The 11,424-nt window shown below is 48.8% G+C and overlaps 1 protein-coding gene across 1 annotated transcript; it reads right to left on the bottom strand.

The window, feature by feature from the left end:
* Positions 1–7,390: 7,390 nt before the first annotated feature.
* On the bottom strand, positions 7,391–8,064 carry LOC121560702 (histone H1-like). The gene has a single exon (XM_045214284.1). The coding sequence runs from the start codon at positions 8,000–8,002 to the stop codon at positions 7,391–7,393; it is 612 nt and encodes a 203-aa protein (XP_045070219.1). The 5' UTR covers positions 8,003–8,064.
* Positions 8,065–11,424: the final 3,360 nt, after the last annotated feature.

The raw sequence follows: 11,424 nt of genomic DNA, 5'->3' as shown, positions 1-11,424 counted from the left end.
ACGGCCTTCTTGGCTGCTACCTTCTTGGGCTTCTTCGCGCGGCAGCTCTTGGCGGCAACCTTCTTTACTTTGGGGACTGCGGCTTTCTTGGCGGGCCTCTTCGCCTCGACAGCTTTCTTGTTGAGCTTGAAGGAGCCGGATGCACCGGTGCCCTTGGTCTGGACCAGGGTGCCCTTGGTGACGAGGCTTTTGACTGCGATCTTGACGCGGGAGTTGTTCTTCTCCACGTCGTAGCCGCCTGCCGCCAGCGTCTTCTTGAGCGCGGCCAGGACACGCCGCTCCTCTCCTTGGGCGGTCACAGCCTTGACGATGAGCTCTCCCTACGCTGGGTCCCGCTTTCTTGGGCTTGGCTGCTGCCTTCTTCTTGGGTGCCTTGGCCGGGCGCGGCTGCTGCGGCTGCTGGTGCGACTTCTGCCATGTCTGTCTGTCGTTTGGTCCGGGTACACACACGGTCTGCGAGGAGAAGTTTGCTGTAGACGCTGCTCTGGGCTATTGAAGCTCCACACGGAGCAGGGGCTGGCCTTAAACGCGACATGAGAACCATGTAGACTCAAGGCACCCAGCTCGGCTTCTCTGGGCTGGCCAAATGCACTTTCACTTGTGTTTTCTGTTCGCCTATATCGGCCCAAAGTCACCGACGGAGCCGTGTTTTTGGTCCAAAGCGAACGGCCCAGCGAGCAGACTTGTCTCCGTTCAGAATAAAGTCATGTGGCCCGCGGAAGGGCCGTGCATTTTGTTGCGACTCGCTCAAAACCTCACCGTTCGACTGTCGGGTGGAGCGGTGCGCACTGGTTTACCTGTGCTATTTGTCTCCTAAATGGCCTAAAAGTGCATCCGATTGCGAGCAGCACTTGTTGTGTAGTGAGCCGAGATGTCTGGCAAGGGAATCAAAGGGTTTGGGGTCCCCTGATGTGGTCAGGGGTGTTTTAAAGAAGCGCTCTTTTGGGGACCTTAAAACACATGCACCTGTGAGGCCTGGCTGAGACTAGTGTTGTACCTCAAGTTTCAGGTTGTATTCGTCGTATGTACAGGATCCACATGGTATAAACAGTCCTACGACATGCTTACTTGCACTGTGTGTGTGTGTGTGTGTGTGTGTGTGTGTGTGTGTGTGTGTGTGTTATTGTATTAGTACTTTTTGTGCACTGGCAGTGTGAGTGTTGTTGTTGTTGTATTTGTAGCCTACTATTTCTACACAGTGAGATTGTGTGTTGTCTTCTGGTAGGTAGGTAGGTTGGCTGTCTCTACTAATATATTGTTCACCTGTTTGACTCCCGCAGCGTGACTCGCCTCGGTCTTTGTGTCTGTGGGTCTTGGTGTCTGGCTGGGCGCTATGGAGGCTGGCGCCCCATGGGTTATGGCGCGTTGATATAGGCCTAGATAGAGGGAGTCTCTCTCTCTCTCTCTCTCTCTCTCTCTCACACTCTCTCTCTCTCTCTCTCACTCACTCAGTCTCTCTCTCTCTCTCTCTCAGTCACTCACACACTCTCTCTCTCTCTCTCTCTCTCTCTCTCTCTCTCACTCACTCACAGTCTCTCTCTCTCCGTCTCTCTCTCTCGTCTCTCTCTCTCTCAGTCACTCACTCAGTCTCTCTCTCTCTCTCTCTCTCTCACTAACTCACACTCTCTCTCTCTCACTCAGTCTCTCTCTCTCTCTCTCTCTCTCTACTCACTCACTCACCAGAGAGAGTCTCAGTCACTCACTCAGTCTCTCTCTCTCTCCACAATCACTCACTTACTCTCTCTCTCACTCACTCAAACTCACTCAGTCTCTCTCTCTCTGTCTCTCTCTCTCTCTCTCTCTCTCACTCACTCACTCTCTTTCTCTCACTCACACTCACTCACTCAGTCTCTCTCTCTCTGTCTGTCTCTCACTCACTCAGTCTCTCTCTCTCACTCACTCTCTCTGTGAGTGAGTGAGTGAGAGAGAGAGAGAGAGTGTGTGTGAGTGAGTGAGAGAGAGAGGGAGAGAGTGACTGAGAGAGAGACTGAGTGAGTGAGTGAGTGAGTGAGAGAGAGTGACAGAGAGAGACTGGTGAGTGAGTGAGTGAGAGAGAGAGACTGAGTGAGTGAATGAGTGAGAGAGACAGCGAGCCACATGACTTTATGTGGCCCCTTCCGCGGGCCACATGACTTTATTCTGAACGGAGACAAGTCTGCTCGCTGGGCCGTTCGCTCCCCACTTTGTCACGTGGGAAGCCACTGCCTTTTATCCTGTTGCCTGGTGAGTGTAGTAGGAAGGAAAATACGCTACGTGACTCAAATGTACTACACTTTACATGGACATTTTAAGTCATGTAGCAGACGCTCTTATCCAGAGCCACTTATAGTTAAGTGAGTGCCTACATTTTCATACTGGCCCCCCGTGGGAAACGAACCCGCAACCCTGGCGTTGCAAGCGCAGTGCTCTACCAACTGAGCTACAGGGGACTATATATGTATGATGCGACCTGGACCGGAAATGACCCGTTGGCAAAAAGGGCTACGTTCATATATATATATAGGCCTACTCCTATTCTTCCTAGACGGGATTATTCACCCCCTTTTTATTCTTGCCATTATCGTTCTCATTCACATCATTAGTGTATAGTCCAATGATGGAGCGTCCATTCACTCCGTCCGTGTCCTACCGATTCAGGAAGTCGACTCAAAATGACTATCCGCTCTATAAACGACAAAAGGCATTTCTTTCCAATCAAACTCAACAGACTGCTTTTTTTATTTACACCCTTTGTCAAATGGTGCCATTTTACATTGCCTTCACCTGGAATGGAGGCCGACAAACATGGCTTACTATTCAGCGTGCAAAGACAACAAAAAAGGCGCGCTAAACCCCTACGCTGAAACGGGCGGGGGAAATGATACAATGTAGCCGCTCTCCGAGCCGGCGCGCGCCGCCGTTAAACATTGATACAATGTAACCACGGTCCTACAATGTAACGCAGCCTACCTACGCATTCATTCGGGTGGCGATGGAATTGCTCTTTTTACTGACAGAGTGGGTGGCTCTTAAAAGAGCCTTTGGGTTAGTAGAGCAGTCCAAATGCGCTGTTTACTTGGAGCTGGTGTACTTGGTTACGGCCTTGGTGCCCTCGGACACGGCGTGTTTGGCAAGTTCACCGGGAGTAGCAGGCGCACGGCGGTCTGGATCTCCCCTGGAGGTGATGGTAGAACGCTTGTTGTAGTGGGCCAGGCGAGAGGACTCTCCGGCGATACGCTCGAAGATGTCGTTCACGAACGAGTTCATGATTCCCATGGCCTTGGAGGAGATGCCGGGTGTCGGGGTGGACCTGCTTCAGGACCTTGTACACGTAGATGGCGTAACTCTCCTTCCTGGACTTTCTGCGCTTCTTGCCGCCCTTCCCTGCGGTCTTGGTGACGGCTTTCTTGGAGCCCTTCTTGGGCGCTGACTTTGCTGGCTCGGGCATGATGACGTCTCGTTGCTTCTCAGAAACGAATGAGGGGGTGAAGGGCACTTACCCGTCTAATGAAGAGGAAGCTAAGCAAAGTCAGCGGCAGTGGACACTCCCCTGCTTGCTCGTAGGCGCCCCTGCTATTTGCCCAGTGGAGCTCTAGTGCTCAAAAGAGCCTTCCGCTCAGAGGCTAGCTTCCCGAACAAAGACAATTGAGGGCGCGCGCTCGGGTCCTCACCCCTCCCTCCTCTCTATAGCCTATGCTCTGTGACCGATGGGGATTGTGTGTTTCAAAAGGGGGCCTTTGATAGTTGTCCAAATGGCACGATTGTTGTGCCAAATAATGCTGGTGATAGAATTGCCCACTTTGGCACCGTCAGACATAGGGCTCGCATTTTGGACTGTGTGTGTGTGTGTGTGTGTGTGTGTGTGTGTGCGCGCTGTCCCCCTCTTTTCGAGCCACGTCTACCGACTCGTGGTGGCTTTATGTTGTCCAAATTCCACTATTGCTTGACCCAAAATAACAACGTCACTACACTTTGCCACTGTCAGATATAGGCCTCCCTCTGTGCGCTAAAACTGGAAGGTACATTAGAATCCTCTAATTAATACTCCCTGTCCACTCAAGTGGCTCATACTTTCCTACTAAATAGCATACTGAAGAAAAAAAAACACTATATGGAATGGGCCCTTTTGAAGCGGATGTGGGTGGCTCTTAAAAAGAGCCTTTGGGTTCGAGTCGGGGTGTTGAGGTTCCGAAGAGAGTGCGTTTAACCGCCGAAACCGTACAGGGTGCGTCCCTGACGTTTCTGGTACCTTTCTTAGCAAACCAATAATAAAGCTTCTTATAATGGGATAATTGTTATGATGTTGATCATTTGTATTGCCGCAGGATAGCCTCAGAGGTGTCGTCAAAGAACGGCCACAGAAAGAGGGCCCATCTCAACTGTTCATTTCAAAAGGGACAAATTGGAGGGGGGGGTGCACTGATGCCATAAGGGCCCAAGAGCACAGACTGCCACTTTATCAGTCAGTGCAGTTGAACATCTCAGATGTGACTAGCTTTCATAGGACAACTTATTGTTGCCATAATTGTCTCTTACCTGTACTTACTGGCTGCCGGCCCTCTGTGGAGTATATCGAGGAACAGAGGGTGCCTTTTAGGATAAGGACTAACAAGGTTTTGACTAGGTGGGATACAGCTACGACCGGAGTGACTTTTCCCTAGCAGGTTAGGCTAATTAGGCTAGAGTGCAGATACTTGACGTGTACAGTACAACAACAAATCACAGAGGGCCTGTTACCACACCCTATAGGCTTCAACATAATAATATAACAATATATAATAATACTCATACATAATAATCGAAAATCACCTTTGACTACAGTGACATTGGTAGTAAGTAGGCTACAGTATAATGGATAGCTACCCAACTGGGACAGAAAGTGGAAATGGAAGGGGACACGCAGTGAGCAAAACTCCCTAACGACATAAAAACACAGACACTTCAGTGGAACGCACAGGGCAAGACGGGAAGGAAGACGTGGAGAAGGACTATTGAAGAGGAGATGAAGAACACCGGAAGCATCGAGTGAAGAAATGGGCCCGGAACAGGGTTAGGCCGAGATGCACTGTTGACGCCTCTATGCTTCATTTAGGACCTCAAAGAAATGAGTCAACTCCTATAGGGACTATTTTCACCGCCACCTGCTGGACCAGAGGTCATGTGGCCAACACTCTGCTTGAGATCATTAAGAGCTATAAGGAGTCCATCAACTACCTGGTCAGTCAAGTCATATAGGGGGGGATTTCATGGCCACCTGCTGGAGCACAAGTCATGTTTGCCAACACTGGCCTTAAAATCATTAGGAGCTATAAGGAATAAATCAACTCATCATTCAAGTCATATAGGGAGGGATCTTAGCACCACCTGCTGGATCAGAAGTACCCTTCACCGTAGGCACAAGAGAGCCATCATCTCTCAACCTGTGCAATTTCCATAAATACGTGGTAATAAAACAAACAACGACAGCTCATCATATAGGCAGTGGTTTCAAAACTCTAAGCGCGTGTTCAAGTAGAGCACACCAAATCATACATGTACTTGTTCATCATACTGAATCAGTGTTTAATCTAGAAATACATGCCTCGCGTTGCAATACGTGTTCTTGTAAAGTCATTGCTTTCCACAATGCAATGCTCACATCACTTTCCGTGTGATATTGTTGTTCATTTGTTCAAATGTATTTGACTATGACTTAATCCGACTGCTCTGAATTCATAATCACCTCACGGTTTGGTGTTAACCTACCGATTTTCAACTGCTTTGCCTACTGCAGATTAGGAACGCTGTCATGAAAATGTATGCTTGGGAAGTCTAAAATGAGGGTATCTCCCCTTAAGGTAAATGTCTGTGTTCTGAGTGGCAAAAAAATACTGATTTTTTAATAACATTTAGATATGTGCATACTGCCTGTCCTTAGGCAAACGCATTTAGAAGGGAAAGAAGTGGAACCAATGAATACTTTTCTTGCTCTTCAATCAAAACAAAACCTTCACAAAGTGGTGCGTTTTGCCCCTAAATGACCCCTGAGGATTAGTGTGTTCTCATTTGTCAGTAATTGACCCTGACATACTCCCTTTAAATGGTACTATTTTACGCAAACGTATACTGTAATGTACTACTAGTATGATGTCACTTCACGGTAAGTAGAGCGAAATGCTGATATTGACAAGGTCAGAGACGTAAGGTATGTCCCAAATGCATCCCCTATACCGTAAACGGGGATCCAAAAGGAAGTTGCTGGGGTCTATTGGATGAGGGGTGTACTCAACTGTGCCTATAGTGTGTCAAAAGTCCCCCAAACGGGAAATACCCCCTGGCAACTGGGCAGAGGCCCTGTCCATTTCAGCACCGCGGACCTCCCCTATTACCCGTGTCGTGAGTGGAGATGCAGCACAAGCGCTGTCCATACAACGGTGCTGAATACAGCAACGCATGCGCCGATCCTGCCTTTGTACTTCCTGCTGGTAGCAAATGTTTTGGTGGAGTTTGACTATTATAGATAAAAAAAACTACGGATCGGCGCAATTTGCAAAACGCGCACCCCTTGGGGACCCCAGGACCGCGTTTGGGAAACGCTGGCCTAAAGAGCAAATAACCATGGTGTGCAGTACCCAAATTTAACCACAAGATGGCCTCCGTGCTCCACTGTAAAGTTTGGGCCTCTGCATGAGTCTCTCAGCAGCACTGCAACATGGGACTTTCAAAGTAAGTTGGCATGCAATGTTTCTTCTGGACTGCATTCAAGGCAACTAATGACACACAACTAATAGTGTCAATTATTTATCTGAACACAATTCTTGTAACTATTCGGCCTATATTATCACCAGTTTCTTTTCCCCCTCCCTTGTAAAGCATTTTACGGACAGACAGACAGACAGACAGCCCTAAGCCGGTTCCCACCCACAGGCAGCGAGTGAGAGGCTACTTTGTTTCCCTCCGACTTTGTTACTTTGTGTCATTTCGCGTGAGCGCAAAAATGTCCGACATGAAATCCTCACATTATTTCTCTCCAAATGGGAAACAAACAGCTGTTGAGGGTGCACTCGTGAGTTTGAAATCGAAGCCACTATAGTATTGTTATTGTTATTACATGGCACTTGTAACACATCACAGCAGCCTGCCTCTGAACGGGAACAGCCCAGTGGCTCATACATAAATATGGCTGGTGAGGGTGCACTCGTGAGGTCGAATTTCTAAGCCATTTTGGCCCTCTAGTATATGCCTCTCCCTTCGCACACACCCAGAGTGGGACAATGTTGTGTGCTTAAAAGTAGCCTAGTGTGCGTAATTTCTTTTTCACGACAGGTAGTACATGGAAATCAATGCGCTTTCTATGGAAAGAGGTGGGTGGCTCTTAAAAGAGCCTTTTGTGGTACAACATGTGTTGAGTAGAACACTGTTTGTAATAGGTTTACTTCTTCTTGGGGGCTGCCTTCTTGGGCTTGGCTGCCTTGGGCTTGGCGGCTTTGGGCTTGGCTGCCTTTGTAGCCTTCTTGGGGCTCTTGGCCGCTGCGGCGGGCTTCTTCACCTTCTTGGGGCTCTTGGCGGCCTTTTTGGGTGTAGCGGGATTCTTGGCCTTCTTGGGGGACTTCTTTGCGGCGACGGCCTTCTTGGCTGCTACCTTCTTGGGCTTCTTCGCCGCGGCGGGCTTCTTGGCGGCCACCTTCTTTACTTTGGGGACTGCGGCTTTCTTGGCGGGCCTCTTCGCCTCGACGGCTTTCTTGTTGAGCTTGAAGGAGCCGGATGCACCGGTGCCCTTGGTCTGGACCAGGGTGCCCTTGGTGACGAGGCTCTTGACTGCGATCTTGACGCGGGAGTTGTTCTTCTCCACGTCGTAGCCGCCTGCCGCCAGCGTCTTCTTGAGCGCGGCCAGGGACACGCCGCTCCTCTCCTTGGAAGCGGTCACAGCCTTGACGATGAGCTCTCCTACGCTGGGTCCCGCTTTCTTGGGCTTGGCTGCTGCCTTCTTCTTGGGTGCCTTGGCCGGCGCGGCGGCTGCGGGTGCTGGTGCGACTTCTGCCATGTCTGTCTGTCGTATGGTCCGGTACACACACACGGTCTGCGAGGAGAAGTTTGCTGTAGACGCTGCTCTGCGCTATTGAAGCTCCACACCGAGCAGGGGGCTGGCCTTAAACGCGACATGAGAACCATGTAGACTCAAGGCACCCAGCTCGGCTTCTCTGGGCTGGCCAAATGCTCTTTCACTTGTGTTTTCTGTTCGCCTATATTCCGCCCAAAAGTCACCGACGGAGCCGTGTTTTTGGTCCAAAAGCGAACGGCCCAGCGAGCAGACTTGTCTCCGTTCAGAATAAAGTCATGTGGCCCGCGGAAGGGCCGTGCATTTTGTTGCGACTCGCTCAAAACCTCACCGTTCGACTGTCGGGTGGAGCGGTGCGCACTGGTTTACCTGTGCTATTTGTCTCCTAAATGGCCTAAAAGTGCATCCGATTGCGAGCAGCACTTGTTGTGTAGTGAGCCGAGATGTCTGGCAAGGGAATCAAATGGTTTGGGGTCCCCTGATGTGGTCAGGGGTGTTTTAAGGAAGCGCTCTTTTGGGGACCTTAAAACACATGCACCTGTGAGGCCTGGCTGAGACTAGTGTTGTACCTCAAGTTTCAGGTTGTATTCGTCGTATGTACAGGATCCACATGGTATAAACAGTCCTACGACATGCTTACTTGCACTGTGTGTGTGTGTGTGTGTGTGTGTGTTATTGTATTAGTACTTTTTGTGCACTGGCAGTGTGAGTGTTGTTGTTGTTGTATTTGTAGCCTACTATTTCTACACAGTGAGATTGTGTGTTGTCTTCTGGCAGGTAGGTAGGTTGGCTGTCTCTACTAATATATTGTTCACCTGCTTGACTCCGCAGCGTGACTCGCCTCGGTCTTTGTGTCTGTGGGTCTTGGTGTCTGGCTGGCGCTATGGAGGCTGGCGCTCCATGGGTTATGGCACGTTGATATAGGCCTAGATAGAGGGAGTCTCTCTCTCTCTCTCTCTCTCTCTCTCTCTCTCTCAGTCACTCACACACTCAGTCTCTCTATCTCTCTCTCTCAGTCACTCACTCACTCACACACTCTCTCTCTCACTCACTCACCCAGTCTCTCTCTCGCTCTCTCACTCACTCACACTCACTCAGTCTCTCTCTCTCTCTCTCTCTCTCTCTCTCTCTCACTCACTCAGTCTCTCTCTCTCTCTCAGTCACTCACTCTCTCTCTCTCTCGCTCTCTCTCTCACTCGGCAACAACGTCGCCTATGGGCACAAACCCACCGTCGCTGGACCAGACAGGACTGGTCCAGCGATGAAGTGCTCTTCATTGACGAGTCGCGGTTTTGTCTCACCAGGGGTGATAGTCGGATTCGCGTTTATCCTGGAAGGAATGAGCGTTATACCGAGGCCTGTACTCTGGAGCGGGATCAATTTGGAGGTGGAGGGTCCATCATGGTCTGGGGCGGTGTGTCACAGCATCATCGGACTGAGCTTGTTGTCATTGCAGGAAATCTCAACGCTGTGCTCAATGGAAACAGGATGCTCAATTTTGAGTTTCATAGCAGTGTCTGCATAGTTATGTAAGGCACTTAACCCTAATTGCTCCTGTAAGTCGCTCTGGATAAGAGCGTCTGCTAAATGACTAAAATGTAAATGTAATGTATTTCTGATGATTTTATTTATTGATCTGTTTGTCAATCAGCAGAGCAGGCTACCCTGTAATTTGTCCTATTTAAAAAGATTCTCCTAATGTCTCCAGTCATATAAAGTGTGGTAGAATTGCAGGAAATGTGTTTAGGTCACTTGTCTCCCGAGCAAACAAAGAAGAATATATCCTAGGCCTACTCTAGGCTATACGTGCTCAGACATGCATTGAACGGTCTGTTTTGTGAACAGGGATTGAAAAGTTGATATTAATTGATATTCTTATTTAAAAAATGGTAGGAGCAAGAGCAGTGTGAGGGTTTCTCTTTTCTTGGCCTTAATACCCCCCCCCCACCACCACCAATGGACATGTATATTTATCATGTTCACAGTTGTAAATAGGTATTATTTAAAAAATGTATTGTTTCATTCACACTGTTGGAGCTCGGAGCTGAAGTATTTCACTGACGCGACTACATCTGTGCATGTGACTAAATCCAGATCTAATCAGAGGCGTTGCCTATAGCCCTGTTCAGATCTAATCAGAGGCGTTGCCTATAGCCCTGTTCAGATCTAATCAGAGGCGTTGCCTATAGCCCTGTTCAGATCTAATCAGAGGCGTTGCCTATAGCCCTGTTCAGATCTAATCAGAGGCGTTGCCTATAGCCCTGTTCAGATCTAATCAGAGGCGTTGCCTATAGCCCTGTTCAGATCTAATCAGAGGCGTTGCCTATATCCCTGTTCAGATCTAATCAGAGGCGTTGCCTATATCCCTGTCCAGATCTAATCAGAGGCGTTGCCTATATCCCTGTCCAGATCTAATCAGAGGCGTTGCCTATATCCCTGTTCAGATCTAATCAGAGGCGTTGCCTATATCCCTGTCCAGATCTAATCAGAGGCGTTGCCTATATCCCTGTCCAGATCTAATCAGAGGCGTTGCCTATAGCCCTGTCCAGATCTAATCAGAGGCGTTACCTATAGCCCTGTTCAGATCTAATCAGAGGCGTTGCCTATAGCCCTGTTCAGATCTAATCAGAGGCGTTGCCTATATCCCTGTTCAGGATACATTTTACTGGGAGAGCTCAGGTGGAAGAGCACAAATCACCACATCTGTAATTTTCCAATGGACATGTATATTTATCTGTTCCTGCTTTTACTTCCTGGCATGGGTCTCGACTAACCGGTGCCCCCCGCACATTGACCGGTACCCCCTGTATATAACCTCCCTACTGTTATTTTATTTTACTGCTGCTCTTTAATTATTTGCTATTTTTATTTATTTTCTTAAAAACTGCATTGTTGTTAAGGGCTTGTAAGGAAGCATTTCACTGTAATGTCTACACCTGTTGTATTCGGCGCATGTGGCAAATGAAATTAGATTAGATTTGATTTGAGGATATACCGCTCTGATTCAACCATGGGACCAGCTCAAGCATTGGAGCTAAGCTGCCTAGGCAGAAGGCAAGCGGTCTGAAGCAGATCATGAGCGAATGCCAGAATAAGACAACCGTCTAGCCTGCTAGCTAACGTTAGCATATAAGATACACCTCATCGTGTTCATACATAGCTGACATAGCTAGCCGGTCAGGTTGAAGATGGTTAGATCAAGACATGCGGAACCATTAGAAAATAAGCTAATTAATGGGACCAGCGCCATTGCTGGATTCTACAAGATAAGCGTTGAAAAGGTGACCAGCGGTCGGGAAACACTCCAAACGGCTGCCAGTCCACCCATTATGCCATCATTGACTTGAATGGAGACGACCTTCTATTCATTCTTATTTATATGCTTACCCCTATATAGGACGCTGCGC

Source organism: Coregonus clupeaformis, unplaced genomic scaffold, assembly GCF_020615455.1.
Source record: "Coregonus clupeaformis isolate EN_2021a unplaced genomic scaffold, ASM2061545v1 scaf0230, whole genome shotgun sequence".
NCBI classification, from domain to species: Eukaryota; Metazoa; Chordata; class Actinopteri; order Salmoniformes; family Salmonidae; genus Coregonus; species Coregonus clupeaformis.
The sequence above is the reverse complement of the archived record's forward strand: the minus strand, read 5'-3'. Positions and strand labels throughout refer to the sequence as shown.

Coding starts and splice junctions, on each gene's coding strand:
- LOC121560702 (XM_045214284.1), bottom strand. CDS start 8,002: ATGGCAGAAGTCGCACCAGCACCCGCAGCCGCCGCGCCGGCCAAGGCA.